Source organism: Sinocyclocheilus anshuiensis, unplaced genomic scaffold, assembly GCF_001515605.1.
Source record: "Sinocyclocheilus anshuiensis isolate Anshui unplaced genomic scaffold, SAMN03320099.WGS_v1.1 scaffold830, whole genome shotgun sequence".
NCBI classification, from domain to species: Eukaryota; Metazoa; Chordata; class Actinopteri; order Cypriniformes; family Cyprinidae; genus Sinocyclocheilus; species Sinocyclocheilus anshuiensis.
In genome coordinates this window covers 195,282-213,101 of record NW_015536504.1, presented here as the reverse complement: position 1 = coordinate 213,101, position 17,820 = coordinate 195,282, and the positions used below count along the sequence as shown (strand labels likewise).

General features: G+C 36.8%; 1 protein-coding gene across 1 annotated transcript in view; it reads left to right on the top strand.

Annotated features, from left to right (window-relative positions):
- Positions 1-4,549: 4,549 nt before the first annotated feature.
- The window catches only part of lin28ab (lin-28 homolog Ab), a 16,226-nt gene continuing 2,955 nt past the window's right edge, over positions 4,550-17,820 (top strand). Inside the window, exons 1-3 of the mRNA XM_016489389.1 lie at positions 4,550-4,614; positions 7,019-7,194; positions 14,017-14,195. Of these exons, the coding sequence (XP_016344875.1) occupies positions 4,581-4,614; positions 7,019-7,194; positions 14,017-14,195 (389 nt within the window). The 5' untranslated portion in view covers positions 4,550-4,580. The remainder of the gene's footprint in view (positions 4,615-7,018; positions 7,195-14,016; positions 14,196-17,820) is intronic.

Below are 17,820 nucleotides of genomic sequence, written 5' to 3'. Positions count from 1 at the left end.
ATATCACCATGCAGTAGCTAATACTTAGTCTACACACACTATACACACTACACAACAATAACAATTTGTAATAGGTGAGAAATACAGGATAGGCCAAATAAAGTGTTGAACTGTAGTGCTCCAGTACTCCAGTTTCTGATGGTGAGTCAGAGGACGAGTCTCATCCTTCACTGTCATGACTCACAGACAAGATCACTGAAATCAGATCCTAGATGTGACTGGCCGTTCCACTGTTTCACACTTGCTCTCCGAGTATTGATTATCCACTGATTCCCCAAGGTCTTTGAGAAAGAACTGAACTGACATCTTTGCCTTTGGGGATTTGACCCGGATTCTCAATAGCGTGGCCCATGCTTTCCATGTATATAATTGCAAATGCAGCTCATTAGACAAATTTGACTTTTTTTTTATATATATTCTTGCATGTAATCTCATGTAATGTCTCGAATATTTCAAAAAGGTCATTATACTGTGAAATAGGGCATCTTGTCTGATTTTGTAAACACACTGCTGAAGGTCTTTAAAGGGATAGTTCACCCAGAAATGAAAGTATGCTGAAAATGTACTCACCCTCAGGCTATCCAAGATGTAGATGAGTTTGTTATTTCATTGGAACAGATTTGGAGAAATTTAGCATTAAATCCTTTGCTATGGACCCTCTGCAGTGAATGGGTGCCGTCAGAATGAGAGTCCAAACAACTGATAAAAAAACATCACAAGTAATCCACACCACTCCAGTCCATCAATTCAGTGAAAAGCTGAAAAAGTTGTGTGTTCATAATAAATCCATCAAGACGCTTTATATTTCAAACCATTGCTTCCATCTAAAATATGAGTTCTCAATCCATAATATTGCTTTCTCTAGAGAAAATATTGTCTTGTATGAATGAGGAGAGAAATATGCACGTAAAAATGTGGAAACACTGAAAGAAGTGTTATTATGCATCATGCTCTTGGATTTGGACAGTTTCGATTTAAACCAACTTGATGATGGATTTGTTTCTTACAAAACGCACAGCTTTTTCATTACACAAAGTCATGTGCAAGAGTCGAGTGAATTACTTTTGCCACACATTCACTGCAGAGGATCATTGGTGAGCAAGTGTTGTAATACTTAATTTATCTGAATCTCCAAAACAAACCCATCTACACCTTGGATGGCTTGAGGGAGAGCAAATTTTCAGCAATGTTTCATTTTTGGGTGAGCTGTTCCTTTAACTAAAATATCAAAACATGTAATGTAAATAAACGTCTAGATATGTAATGTACTAAATAGAATCCATCTTTCATTGTGTGTTGAGGAAAGAGAGAGCGGGGCAAGAGTGTTTCAAGCACGTGGCAGATGCATTGTAGTCACCTCTGCTTGACATGGGTCACCTGGAGAAAACCCCTCTGGTGCGGAGACTGAGTCAAGGCCTTTGGTTACTAAGGAGATCTCCATAGTAATCCTTCAGTCTTCATGATCTCTCAGAGGAAGACATAAATGCAGCCAGCTGCTTTATCATCTGTATACATGCTGTGTCTATGCTGCCTTTAGAAAAATCCAACAATATTTATATACAGTGGTGGCCAAAATTATTAGCACACTAATATTTTCAGCAGCTAAAAAATGGTTTTAAGTCAGTTATTTCTATCTTTTGCTGTAGTGTGTCAGTAGGAAATATCAGTTTACATTTCCAAAACATTCACTGTGCCATTAATTGTAATAATCCAGTGAGATTCTTGTTTTCTGCACACAGAGATCTGATCTGATCATCATCAGTCTGTCTGGGATTACATGAAGAAACAGAACAAACTGAGACAGACTCAATCCAGAAGAACTGTGTCTCCAAGACACTTCAAGAAACCTTCCTGCAAAGCTACAGTACTGTTCAAAGTTTTAGGCAATTGTGTAAAAATGCAGTAAAATGAGGATGCTGTCAAAATAATGTCAAATAGATTTTCTTTATCAATTAACTTCTATTAACTAAATGAAATCAACATTTGGTGTGAGCATCCTTTGTGCTTAAAGCAGCTTTTGCCCTCGGTGCACTTGCGCATATTTTTTAGGGAGCTTTGCGGGTTTTCTTGAAGCATCTTGGAGACGTTGTTATTATATTATATATATATAATATATAGCATGATTACTTTGACTGCATATGATAAATCTCAAAACTAAAATTAGAAGAAAGACTACATAAGTATTTGTAATTTGGGTCGTGGTAATATGGGTATTTGTCATTTTTAAATAGGGGAGAGTGGGGTGATTTGAGCCAGCGGGGAATTTGTTTCTAGACAACCTTAAACAAAATTGCTGAAGTTACTACATATATATGAAGAGTTGTCCATTTTACTCACCCTGTGATTAAGAGGCCCGTGGAATAAATGGTAACTATATTTATGTTCAAAAAACTGTTTTTTTTTGATGTTCAAAGTGATTTTAGTGTGTTCAAGGACTCAAGCTTCTTGTGTCTAAACAATTACGGACAAATCTGAAAAATGGCACACGTGTTTGTGCTTTAGGAAGTTATAATATGAGGCTATACTGTTAGCATGATGTTAGCTCTAAACTACTGGATGATACAAGTTTGTTGAAATGGTAGAATTGGGGTAATTTGAGCCAAAAGTCTTGGGCTCACCCCTCCTTTTGATTATAAAGTATTATTTGACTGTAATTCTACATTATATTTCATTAATCTTAGACCAAACATGTTTTATGTTGTTCTTGGTTTTGAACTTGATTTTGTTCTGAAATTTTTTAATAGGCCTTGTTTATGAAAATTGGCCACTGAAGTTTTTATGAAATTGTATTTCCCTGCAACATTTGTAAGTGGGATGTTAGCCCAATTCGGTAGGTCAGTTGCATTTTTTTTTTTTTTTTAATTCTTCAATTTGAACTTTATTTTTATTCTGAAATGTTTAAATAATTCAAATGCCTTCAATGTTATGAACTGTATCTTGTAACAGAATAATGAATTTAACTCCATTTTGCTTCCTTTACTCCCTCCCTGGGCTCAATTGACCCCTCGCTGGGGGTAAGTTGAGCCAAGAGACCACATCCTGAAATTTATGTACATATTTAAGTTCGACCCATTACTGTCATGTGCTTACTTTAAACACACCGGCTCAACTCACAACCCGCTCTCCCCTACATTTAAATAAACTTTATATATTATAAACATAAATCATTTCATGATAAGAAAGATATCCGACCATACAATATCCTGACATACTCATATTTATGTTAGTATTTTCTATTATATTTGAATAGGCTTCATGCTTATAGCAGGTATTATTTTGTCACATGAGTTTATTCAGTGTTCAGTTATTGTCCCAGGACATTTTGAAGGGAAATTAGTTTAAGAACATCTTATATGAACAAATTCTGGTTCATACTGGAAAGGAAATCACTGGAAGGTCATGTTCAACATGTATTGTGGGATACAGTACAATTGGTCATCAAAAAAGTTGCTAATATTCTAAAGCATTCTGTATTTATTATACTATATAATTATCTGTATGCAACCTTCCAAGAACAGCTGTCACTGCAGGGTGGGACAAGTTAGACACACATATGTACCTTTAAGGTACTACAATTCATTTTTAGGGGTAAATATTGGTGTAGGCTACCTTTTGAAAGAGTACGTTTTTTTCTGAGAGTGGAGAAATACTCAAATGACCTAATAATTTTGCTAAAACAACAGAAGCACTGGAAAACTCCATCAAACAATGCAGTTCTTCCATGTTTGTTGCGACCAAAGAACAGATCTGTTTGTTTTTCTTATTATTTTCTCATTATTTCACAGTTTTGACAAAGTTATTGCAGTTTACACAATATATGATTAAATGAAAAAATTAGAGAAGTAGTTAGCCTAAGCAGACACCATTTGCCGAATGTAACATGTGACCTAAAAAAAATCACGTGACAACATACTACTGTTTGATATGTTTAGATACTGCAACTATTCACATGCATACATTTTTATATTTTATTTATTTATTTATGTATTTTGTCTTATTTTTATTTATTTATTTATTTATGTATTTTCCAATAATGCGCGGTAAGCATCCAGAGCCAGAGCTCCAGCTGCACTTTTGATTGGCGTTGAACGAGCGCGTCATGTGACCCACAGAAGCACATGCCCAATTATCACATGAAGAGAGTTCTGCTTTTGTTCGATGTATTTAATTAGCTGAAGCTTTATGACTAACACGACTAACAGGTGCTGTTCTGTTTCCTCTGACATGAGTCAGCAACCTGTGCTCTTGTTGAGAGTGCGTTTGGGAAGCTGATGAACGGCATCCAAGAATCCTGCATGAATATTTAATTGGAAAGTGGATGCGGCTTTAATTGTGTTTGCGGGTGACGGGCCGCATGACAATCCCAATACAGTCACCAGAGCAGAACCACAGCAGGAGCCCCGACTGACTCACTGCATGCTGCTCATTCACTCACTCACACTATAAAATGCCTTCGAGGAGAGGAATAGTTGGACTGACACTTGTAGGTTGCCGCAGGCTGGAGACCAGTCCTCATTAGCTGATTAATCAACACAGAGAAAACCAACTTTTTTTTAACAAGTAGTATTTCAGCCGTCAAGATGCCTGCGGCGAATCCGCATCTCAATCGCACAGGTGAGAACTTGATATCAGCCATATATAGCGTTGACGAAAATAGAAATAAGCAATCTACATATATTTTAATTTGTGAAATATATGCAGTTAATGTAATAAAATTAATATCTCCTGCATCCAAAAATATGCGATGTAAATGTTTCATTTCATCTTTTTTGTCATATTGTAGTGATGCCCAAAACAGCAATAAATAAATACATATTTATTTTACTGTAATACATTTCCCTCCACGCTTCAAGACGTTTTGCAGATTTATGTCATTGTAAATGGCTGAGTGTGAATGGTGTTTGAAACGGGCAATACATATTCATTATGCGCTGGCGTCAGAGATCAATTAAATAACCTTTACAGGGCTCAGTGTCTCATTGTTGACTTGTTCTCTGCTTGAGGTGTGAGAACAATAGGACACTGCGGACATGTGCGCTTCATGAAGCCCAAACCAGAACTGCTGTCATCTGTGAACATTGTCAGTATCATTAGCTACAGCTACATTTTTTTGGGGGGGGCGGGGGTTGCACACAAATAGCCTATCTGATGTTATTTAAAAAAATTAGTACACACTATTTATGGTGTTTTATGTATATTTTAGTAAAAGTCACGTTTTGATGAAGCATCTTAAATCTGATAACCACTTTCAGATTTTTCCCCACACATGTTCATTCTTTACAGTACTTTATGATATCGTTTTGTAGAGAGAGCTAGGCTATATCATGAATAAATAGACCTGCTACATTTTAAAATAACACCGTATTAAAAAAAGTTATTCATAATGGTATGTTTTCAAAGAAATTAATACATTTGAGGTGGGTTGTGCGAATAGATAAACAAACGCATTGGATGCAATGAATCAATGCTTTGTTGTGAAAAAAGTGGTAAGGCTTTTATTGCTTTCCCAATGTCCATCCTGTGTGTGTGTGTGTGTGTGTGTGTGTGTGTGTGTGTGTGTGTGTGTGTGTGTGTGTGTGTCAACATGCTGAGGGTTTAAGAGGGGAGGGTACTTAATATTCCCCAAGCTTACATGTTCTCCATCTGCGATTGGCCCATTGGCGAATTTGGACCCTATCGCTGCAGAAATGTGCAATTCATCAGCTCAGTGAAGTTGAGCATCACGTAGACTTGACCTAAAGCTGAGGGGATGCTACAGTGACCCGTGTCCTATGATTCACTCAGGAATAAACACTGACCACTGCTTTATGCTGCTTGGGGCCCCAATCAATGATATTTTTTTGCGGTGTGAAGCAAGAAGAGGTTGAAGACATCCTGGAGGGTCAGTGAAGAGAGAGAAGAGAGAGAGAGAGATAAAGAAGAGGGGGGTGGGACGGATCTCCTGCATTGTCTTTCAGATTTGGGGATCTTTACAAAGGGCTCTTCCCAGAAGCCCTGGGATTTTCGCGTCGTTACCGCTAAAATGTAGGCTATAGCTCAAATCTTTTGGTGGTTCGTTTCTTCTGGCGTCGGTAAAGTAGTTTTTATTTGTTTGTTTTGGATGGAGTTTTGAAATGTGGAGGAAAGTCTGAAGCGTTTTCAAAACTTGGGATTTATTTGGAGGTTGATGGGCGAGATGGGTGAAATGGGCTCAGTTTATGAGCAATATTACACAGGTAAGCGGGTGCACATTTGTGCTTAATTACTGAGAGTAGCCTACACAAGGACGCGACACTGATAAATCAACTTTTATTTTTTTTTATTCGTGTAATTTAATGAATGAATGTTGCATTTATATAGCGCTTTAATGCTAAAATATAGCAGTTTAAGGAAACTAAATGATATGCCTGTATTGATTTTAAAAATACAAATTATATTGTTTGATAGTCTTTTTTTCACAACATGAAACGGCTAAATATTGATCACTGGTGATTCACATAATGGGGGAAAATAGCATGGTTTCTCATGGTTTGACTTGCGATATTCTCGGTTTTTGAATGTGCATTTCTCAGATTTGTTGGTGATTTTAATTTAAGACATTTAAATGTATTTCTTGAGGAAAAGGGATTCATTATTGCATTAACTTTCGTTGCGGTCTACAACATCTGCAAAGAAATAAACTGAAAAGTTACCTGCTGAAGAATTTCTAGGCTGTATACCCTTTACAAGCTATGGTCGGATTGTGCATTTATTTGCGATTTTATATGCCCAAACAAACGTTGTATTTTAGATTTATAAAAGTGCGCATTTGGACAGTGTAAAATAATTGATGAACAAAAACAACGTATATTTTTGTAGGGGAAATGCATATCGCGTTTCATTCTCTCGTGTTTTGCACGTTTCCACGCCAAGCGTGATGAATTCACTGCATGTCGTAAGAGCCCACAGATTAATTTTTTTCGTTCACTTTCGATAGCGTGATATTTTTGTTTGTAAAGTTAATTGAGACTGATTTTCTTGTTTGTGTGCTTTTATCTAGGGGGCTGTGCAAAGACAGAGGAGGAGGAAGCCGCGAGCTCCGAGGAAGACTCCAGCTCGTTTCGTGGAAGTGGGGTCTGTAAATGGTTTAATGTGCGGATGGGCTTCGGCTTTCTGTCCATGACCCACCGGGAGGGCATCTGTCTGGACTCACCCGTGGATGTGTTCGTCCATCAGGTGAGCGAGAGCAAATGAATGCCGTCGTTTTTAATGGGCCGGACCCGTGTAGGCCTCTATCATCTCAATGCTTTATTTTCTCATGGCTCAAACGACATAAACACGGGTTACTATGCAAAATTAAATATTTACAGTATCAGTAGGCCACGTTTATAATTATTTCCTACCATTTATAAAGCTATTATTTTGTGTTCGGTGCTGATGCGCGAACATTAACGCCTAAATATAAGGTAGGCTAAATCAAAGCCTGCATTCTTAAAAATAAAGGGTTTTCAGTCGTTTAGCAAAGATTTATTTTCTCCCACCAGTCACCCTTTTTAGGCTTTATACAGGGTTCTGGGCTGTATGGTGATTTGTTTTGGTCATGTGTTGGTTTCTGGGTTCTGTCTTTTTTTCTTTCTTTCTTAAAGGTCTAGGACAATTTCGTAGAGTTTTAAAAGCTCGTTTTATTTGTTAAGCTAAGTGGGACCTTTATTTATTATTATTTTTTTTTTTATCACAAAATATATTGTCATGTGGTTTTTATTTTTGAATGATGTCAATATTTGTTTGGTTCTCTGTAAATTCCACATTTCTTTTGGTGTTCATAAGGTAGAATGTTTTTGACTAAATTTATTTGAAGAGGCCAGAAAGTTTATCATTTTTATTTAATACTTATGCAAATAAACAAGTAACTGTTTTCTGAACATTGTATGGAATGTCAATTCATTTTAATTTTGAAGTTCTCAATCTCCAATCTCAAATACAGGTAGTGAGAACTTATATATATATATTTTTTTGTTGTTGTTGCTGTTTTCAATTATAATGCCAGTTAGCTTAGGCATTATTTTTAAACGGCTACACCATATGTAGGGAAAATGAATAAAATATTAAGTACAAAAACTGTAATATTTTAAATGCAACAGTGTAATATTTTGACAGTGGTCCCACTTTACCTTTATTCACTTGGTTTGGATGTATCCTTGGATTTGATTTTAAATACACTAATGCAGGTCTGTCTTTCCACATTCCTTGCAATGATTGGCCTTAAATCACAAAAAAAGGCATAGGCGGAGGGTGTGTAAGGCTGACCACAGCCGGGGACTTGGGGCAAAAATGCCACTAAATTGGACAAAAATGCCCCTGCACAAATAAATTAAATCTATTACGTCTGTTGCTAACAAAGTGAATATGAATAGACAGTGTCGATTGCGGCATTAAATCAGTGTTGCGCATTTTAGCCAATCACACACATATCTGTTGAGCTCAGGAATGCAATGGCCAATCAGAAGCGCTCAGATGAGTCATCGCTGAAACTCATCAGTTTTGTGTTCGCTGACTGAATTCTGGACTCTTGCGAATTCTCTCATCATAAACAACAAAGCGCAGATGTACCTACAATGTAAGTAAGAGATTCATTTTGCTGTGTATACAGCTTCAGTGATTATAAGGATAGTTTTGTTTTTTTTGAGAGTGCTTAAACTCGGATATGTTTGATCAATGTTAGTGATAATGTCACTTTCTATATATAATTTATTCGCTGTTTTAAAACCGTGGAAAGGAAACGTTATATAATTATCAATTTCTAACATTTTTATTCAGTTGTGATCATGTTAAATACAAATTCAGTCCCATTAAACATTTAGTTTTTTAGCCTACATGACACCCAAGTCTGGTTCTTGCTAAAAAAAGACGGGTTTATGATGTTTAATACATTTGGCTGCTTTTAGCCTTACCCTGGAGTTGGTTCACCCTCCGCCTATGAAAAAAGGCTCTCTTTTTTTCTCCTGTGGAGTTGGGTGCACTCAAAAGATTAAAGGTTATTTCTTGTCATTCATGTATGAACTGTTTCTCAGTGGCTTGTACACATGCTCACAGGTTCAAGTCCGGTCTCAGCATGTCCTTGTTCCTTGTCTACTCTTTAATTCTGACTTTGCTCTCTATGCCATACGGTCTTATAAATGAACAGTAAAGGCCAGAAAATAAAACCACAATGATTATAACATTTGTAGTCACTTTGTTCTGCAGTGATTGATACAAAGTGCTATATTTAAAAAAAATCCCATTGGGCAGTATACTGTCTACAGTCATGAACACTAACCTTCTCAATCAGCAATAATTCAACAAGCTATTGCCCCAGAACAACCAGCAAGTCGGCAAACAGTGGATCACCTATCACCCTGAGCCAAATGAGCTGCTGCCTCATGGCTTGAGGTCACTGTGTAAAATTACCCAGAGATTAGAGCATCTTACGGGCAGGCAGCCCTACACACGGTGTCGGTGTCAAGTGATCTCTCTGTCTCTCTCTAAGTAAGAGGTCTTTGGTTTCCTCCAGAGCGGCTGTCTGGGAGGATGAACGGAGGGTGTTAGAGCTTAGCACACTTTGACTTTAAGTCTCATTGACTGCACAACTGAGATGGGAACATCAGCAGAGCACGGCGTGTTCAGTCTTCATCAACACCCTGAACTGATGGCTGTGTGTGGGACCGGGATAGCTGTTCCAAACCTGTATGACTTTCTTTGGTGCCAATTGATTTCCGATGTATGGAGAAAAAGACATTTCTAAAAATATCAAAGAAAGTCATACAGTTTTAAAACAAAATAATGGTGAATAAATGAATTAAACCTTTAAAAAATTGCTATGAGTAATATATTAACTTATGTTGATTTACTTCAGTGACACTTTTTTTCCCACATCATACATTAACAAAGTGTGATTTTAATCATGTTCACACGAATCAATAAACACAATTTGTTGTTGGTCCCCATTGACTTCCGTAGTGTCGGAAAACAATGGCAGTCAATTGGGACCAACAACTGTTTAGTTACCAACATTTTTCCAAATATCTCAATTTGTGTTCAGCAGAAGAAAGAAAATTATACAGGTTTGGAACAACTTGAGGGTGAGTAAATGCTGACACATTTTTTTTTTGGTTTTTTTTTTTCAAAGGGATTTCGAAGTGTCCCTTTAAAAACATTATTGTACCATCCTCAGCCTAAACAAAAGCTCCACTCTTCACCACAAATGTAAAACGGTGTAATTAAAATAAATCCCAACATAACTGAACGTTAAACAATATAGTATCCAACTTTTTTCATCAGAAACACCAAAAATTAATTCATTTCAAAATGTTTACTCTCCCTATTAAGTTACATGCATAACATTCTTAAAACTATGGTTTCGGTCAACATCAAAAATCATTTTCAAATACTTGATTGGTTCACATTCACCATACATAATTTAATCTAGTAGATTGCACTTTGTAGAGAATTACAATAATCGAACGCAAATAAATACTTTTGCTGTGTAGATCACAAATGTGACTAGTAAACCGTATAATCGTTTTTTTTTTCCTTGTCGGCGTGGTTTCCTCAACTGGTTGTGTTCATATAAACCTCACATCAAGGTTTATGTGAATCATTCCTAAATCAGCCATTTGGCCATGGTTATCGCTCATTGCTTATTTAAAAATGGCCAGGCATCAAGTTAATTGGTTTGCCAGTAGTAGAAATCAATGCATGCGTTCAGCACAACTCCGTAATGCTATTGATGTGTAAATGAAGGGATTTTCATTTTGAGGTCAACTATCCCTTTAAGATATCTTTAAGGTCGGTTCAATATTTAAATGTACATTAACCCATTTGTAGTGCTGCACGATGTGAATTCGACCTTGGCTTGTTAGGAGGCAGATTTATAGATATTCTTGAGTAGTTTGGTTTTGATAACCAGGAAGCAAGCAGCGCTCAAACCTACCTGAGTCTCTGTGGATATATTGATAATTGCGGGACCTACCAGGTTAAAAAGACAATGGCTTTCATTGTCAAACCCACAGGAGGAAATCCTGCCTTCCTTAGACTAGGATGAATGGTGTTTGTGTGTGGAGATGACCAAAGAGAGAGGCTGATGGAGAGAGATTTTATAATTAATGGGGGAAAATAGTTGAAAGACATGCTAAGTGAGAATGTTGGGAATGGAGACCAAGAGATTGGAGAAAGGGGGGCAGGGAGGAAGGCAGGGAGTATTTGGGGGAGGGGGTTGTTAGCTGATCTCATTCATAAAAAAAACCCCTCTGTAGCAAAAGAGGAGGGCGAGTGGTAGGAGAAGGTCAAAGGATGGAGCTGCGGATGGTTTCAGGAAGCGTTGGCGGGGGTTGGGAGGCGCTTTTGCCCAATTCCTTTCCCAGCAACCCACCCCCCTCTGAGAGATGGGTGTCAGTTAAACCTGACGTTGTGTGAGAGCCGAAATGTGGACGGCTGTGTACTTCTCTCACTTCCAATTAATTCTAGTGGCACTAAAACACCAAAACCGCTATTCCTTATTTACACACATTATGATTATGGGGAAGATTATTGGTTAGGTGAAGACGTATTTTCATACAGTTCCTTGAACAATACTATGTTGTGACATCTAAACACACAGTGCATGATTTGTAAACTAATACATTGAGGTTTGCATGGCATAATTGGCTCCATATGAGTTTTCTGACAATGTAAACTTGCTCGGTAGTGCACCCGGTACAACATTTTTGTGTGATAATGGATGCTGTGTGCTCTAGTGCAAATCCTGTGAAATACAAGTCACAATGAAAGAGCTCAAAGAAACAAGCTAAATTGGCATGTTTGCTTTAGCAAATGCGTTTTAATCTCTTGTTTGCTTTTAACACTTAAGTAGAGTTTAGTGTAGGTGATACATTGTTTTCAAATACGATAGAGCATTAACCTTATAGCACCGAACACCGGGCATTTTCAGACAGTTGCAGTGCATACACAATTTGTTTCAGATGAACCTCAACATCACTAATAAAACTACTATGAACTAATAAAATGTGTTTTAACTGGTATGACTTACCTTCGTCGGTAGCGTACAAGTGTTTTTTTTTTGGGGTCCGTACAGTAAAAATCATTGGCGTTCAATGTTGTTTGGGCCACAGTGTTCTTGAAAATATATTTTGTTTCATGCAGAAGAAAGAAATGCATTCGTGTTTTGAACGACTGAGTAAAAGGTGGTATAATGTCTATCACTTCATTAAACAAGAAAAGTATTCCAGTGTTTTGCTCTCCGAGAGAATGTGAGGAATTTATTACAGACCATTAAGAGTTTAATGTGTAAAAGACTAAAAACATTTGCCCAAGGAATGTCCTGGTGAGAAGATAAGCAGTCTTATTACAAGGCTTGATTTTAAGGTAGCAGACCAACACCACCAAAGCAGATTGTTCTGTGAAAACCATGGCTGGAGTCAGCTTGATCTCACAAATATACCAACTAGCCCAATTTTTGGTCTCCTATTTTTGGTGGTTGTTTGTTAGGAGTACAAGCAGAAGGTTGTTTTTAAAGGTAGATCCTTTCTCAAGCCCCATTTCCATGCGCCTATGGAGCAAGTATCTCAGGAATGTGAGCTTCCCCCACTTTTTCCCTCAGCACTGATGGCCCGGGTGAGGTTTAACCAGATGGCGTTATTTTGCGTGTATCTGCCCATCCCATTCATGTCATTCGCTGCACTTTCATTGTTTGTTTGTGGGTTTTTTTTTCTTTTGTTTTTTTTTTGAGAAACAGTTCCGGTACAAATGTATTCATATTTATCTCTCATTGTGACATATGCTCCATGCATATGTATTAGATGCTAAATTGGTCTTATGTGATCTGGATGTAGAAAACGTGCATCCTGAATGTGGTGGTAGGCTGTTAGAGCATATAGGTACGTCTGAATATATTGTTGAGTAACATCATGTCTAAGATGCCATTGTCTGGTTGGAAAACAGACAGTTTTTGAAAGCAGCATAGATGTATCCTTCACTGCTTATTATATCTTGTAATGTTTTGCCTGTAGGCTGCTAGTTTGAGCCTTCAGTTTCAGTTGCAGCCATTGATGGATGCAAATCTTCAGAGTTAATTGGTAGAGAGCCCAGATGTGAGAGCCGTTTTGATCTGAGTGTTAAGTGAAGAGGTGGTTGTGAAGGCGATGTAGCAACAGAACTGGGGGCAGGGAAGATGCCATGCCGGTTCTTTCAGAATTGCAGATCTCATAGAGATTACTCTTAATTAAATGCATTTTTGAGGAGAAGGCATGCACAAAGTGGGGATTTGGCTGAAATATGCTGTATACAACTTTCTATCTCATGGCAAAAAAAAAAGAAAAGAAAAAATATCTATACCAACTGCATATTTGCATGACTATAATTTTATATTAAACTGCACATTTCTAATGGCAAGAAAAATGGCTGGTTGTCATGAAAACATTTATATCCATGCAAGTGTTTGTTTATAAACAGACGCTTAGATCATATTTATACTGTCATCTAAAGCAGTGTAGTCTCGCGTAGCCAGACCTTCAGACTGACGGCTGAAGGTCTGGAATACATTGGCCAAAGCCCGCCCATGAGGCCGTTTGATCGACATGTCAAACAACCAATCACAGTTCGTTTCGTTTCAGCGTCACGTTTCGGGGTGTGGAAATGTCGCCACAATAACAGTGTGTGCAAAACTCTCAGACTTATTTTAAAGATTCTGTGCTGCGAACTTTAAATATTTCACGTACTTTTGAGAATCCAGCATTTAGTTGATCCTGATAAGCGCTCGTCGTCACAGTTGTAAACACAGCGGCTTTCTTCTTTCATGAGGGGGTTTGGCGCCACGGTATCTTTGTTTCCAGGTAGAACATTACAGAACGTGACATGCATGTCCACCGGAAATCCTGTACAATTCAACCAATCCGACGACGACTTCGAAACTCCTGAAGTGTTTCCACTTTTGTGTGCCGTATGCATCAGACGTTCAGCCAGCGGTCCGTGGGCGTGACGTCTGAGGCTGAGACTAAAAGCAGTGTTTCTACCCTATCTCTGCAGAGCAAGCTTCATATGGAGGGCTTCCGCAGTCTGAAGGAAGGAGAAGCTGTGGCGTTCACCTTCAAAAGGTCCTCTAAGGGTCTGGAGTCCTTACGGGTGACTGGGCCAGGCGGGGCACCGTGTGTAGGCAGCGAGAAGAAACCCAAGGGCACCCAAAAACGCCGTTCAAAAGGAGATCGGTGAGTGCTGTTCAGAACTACAACATTCTGTGCTCTTACTCTATTGATGAATGCTTCCTGAAGTTATACAGAATTCATCATCTGATTAACTTGGCCTGCGTCCCAATGTTCATACTATCCATCCTAAAAAGTATATGACATTAGAATAAGTGTGTCCCAAAGCATAGTATGTTGAAAAGATTATGCCAAAAGTCTCCGGATGGTCTACTATTTCAGGTAGATTTTTGAAGTGTGCACACTCTAATGGCTAATATTGCCCACAATTTGACGAAGGATTCGGTTCAGAACTACAAACGCAAATAAAAAGCATTAAAAAAACTACAAACATGGCAGATGTGCATGACCGATAGAGGTTTATGGTGCGTTCAAGTCATGTCGGATAGATCGTATTTACGAGTTGAGCGCACATGAACACCACCACAAAGTCGTTATTATGAGTGGGAAACTCAAAATTTTCTTTAAGCCCCAAGTTTCCGAGTTGGGGGCGTGTCAATGAGAAACATGGTGGAATGGATGGATGCAACGTCTGTAGTTGACGGTAAATTTTTGTTTAAATTGATAATTTAGTTGTCCTCGTCGTAATTACGACTTGTCAACTCGTAAGTACGAACGTCCCAGGAGGACTTGAACGCAGCATTAGATAAAGGGGTTTGAGGTACTAATAATCAACATTTAATCTGGTTATCTGTTATTTTTCATCTGCAACAACATTTAACTTTTATAAACATCCGTTCGGCCTTTAACTTTTAAATGCATCATTATGCAAAAAGATGAGCAGCATAAAGATCCACGGCTGGCAGATCAACATGCTGTTACTTTTCTTTCCTGTATGGTAGGGGGATAAATTAATTGAAATGTGGAGGGTACATATAACTGTGACAGAGTGGGCCATTAAAGACGCAATTGTATGACGTGATATGTCTCAAAGTTTGCCTAGTCTTCTACATATAAAATAAAACCATTATTTTAATGAGAGTTAAGTACATTTCCCTCACTTCCAACATTTTTTTTTTTTTTAATTAATTTCTTGAAGATTATAAGGTGAAATAGAAGACTGTTTTCATGAGATTCTTCTGCAAGAACATCCGTTCTGCTTTTCTTGAGGTTTTGAATGTTTTATCGGGGTTGGTTTAGATATTGAACTAAATTACCCTCGCATTTGCTACCTATACTGAGATGTTGCGGTTCTGTGTAAATGTTTGAGATGTTGCTTCTGGATTGTCTGACACAATATCTCCGGTTCTGACCAAAGGAAGAGCACTTCCCTCCCTCACGCTGTGCGTTGGTGACTTGCCCTGCTGGATCAATAGGTTGTTTAAAATCTCATAGCTCAGAGAGAGTCACCCGCCCCCCACAGCGCAGCCGCAGGTTATCGATAAGCACCGTCCTCCCACAATCCTCAGCTGCGTCTAATCACGCTGCTTGGGTGAGTGTGGATCCGGATTCAAGCGAGCGCAGCTTTCACAACTGTGCATGAATGATGGTGATGTTTTTTTTGCTGCATTTTTGCAGTAATAACAGTTCTGTGAGAGACAACAAATTCAACAAGTGCTTGCAACAAATCAAATAACATGTAATTTCTCCTGCTGTTTCTCATTGATATTCAGATCAGATCCTGTCCGTTTCATTAATAACAGATGTAGGTGCCTGAGAAAGGTCAGAGGTGACCGCTGCCATGGCAACCGTGAGGTGTGATGTATGTGAGCGGGGTGGGGGTGGGCAGGAGAGAGCAGGGATCAAAGTGCAAAGGTCAGGCTGCATACTGAAACAAAGAGCCACAGAGATGCCACACCTCCTTCCTCTGGCCGATCAATAACTCCCCCCTCAATACAGAGAGCTGATGGGCTTAGATACACAGGAAGCTTTCATTTAAATTAATCACTAACCCAAAATTGTAGTATTTATTATATTTTTAAGTGACACTGAAGTATTGTACTAAACTCCTCTTAGTACATGGTGCATAAGTATATGAAGTGGAGTTTAATACAATATTATTAATATTTGTATAATTACATTATTATATTTATAAGTGATAGTGTCACTAATAGTAATAATAATAATCATAATAATAATAATAATAATAATAATAATAATAATAATTATTATTATTATTATTACTATTATTATTTCCATTCTGGTTCCATATACAGCTTCAGAATTAATAATAATAATAATGAAGAGGAGGAGGATGCATGTAGTAGTAGTAGTAATCATAATAATAATAATAATAATAATAATAATAATAATAATTATTATTATTATTATTACTATTATTATTTCCATTCTGGTTCCATATACAGCTTCAGAATGCTCAGACAATAGCATAAATAATGTGAACTACTTTGTTTGTATTAATGTATTTAAGTAAATTGTGAATGTTATACTAAACTCAAATGTATATTACATTCTTATATTTCATAACGCCACTATATATAAATGTGTGTATATTTGAGTATATAAAGTAGATTTGAATACAGTACTTCAGTGTCAATTTAAATATAATAATAATAATAATAATAATAATAACATTAATAATATTAATAATAATAATAATGAAGAGGAGGATGCATGTAGTAGTAGTAGTGGTGGTGGTGATGATGATGAGGAGGAGGAGGAGGAGGATGCATGTGGTAGAATATAATATTTTAGATTATTATATAATATATTTAATACAGTACTTCAGTGTCAATTTAAATATAATAATAATAATAATAATAATAATAATGAAGAGGATGATGATGCATGTAGTAGTAGTAATAGTAGTAATAGTAGTAGTAATAGTAATAGTAATAATAATAATAATAATAATGAGGAGGATGATGCATGTAGTAGTAGTATTAGTAATAGTAGTAGTAGTAATAATAATAATAATAATAATAATGAAGAGGAGGATGATGCATGTAGTAGTAGTAGTAGTAGTAGTAATAGTAATAATAATAATAATAATAATAATGAAGAGGAGGATGCATGTAGTAGTACTAGTAGTAATAGTAATAGTAGTAGTAATAATAATAATAATAATAATAATAAAGAGGAGGATGATGCATGTAGTAGTAGTAGTAGTAGTAGTAGTAATAGTAATAGTAGTAGTAATAGTAATAGTAATAATAATAATAATAATAATGAGGAGGATGATGCATGTAGTAGTAGTATTAGTAATAGTAGTAGTAGTAATAATAATAATAATAATAATAATGAAGAGGAGGATGATGCATGTAGTAGTAGTAGTAGTAGTAGTAATAGTAATAATAATAATAATAATAATAATGAAGAGGAGGATGCATGTAGTAGTACTAGTAGTAATAGTAATAGTAGTAGTAATAATAATAATAATAATAATAATAAAGAGGAGGATGATGCATGTAGTAGTAGTAGTAGTAGTAGTAGTAATAGTAATAGTAGTAGTAATAGTAATAGTAATAATAATAATAATAATAATGAGGAGGATGATGCATGTAGTAGTAGTATTAGTAATAGTAGTAGTAGTAATAATAATAATAATAATAATGAAGAGGAGGAGGAGGATGTATGTAGTAGTAGTAGTAGTAGTAGTAGTAGTAGTAGTAATAGTAATAGTAATAATAATAATAATGAAGAGGAGGAGGATGCATGTAGTAGTAGTAGT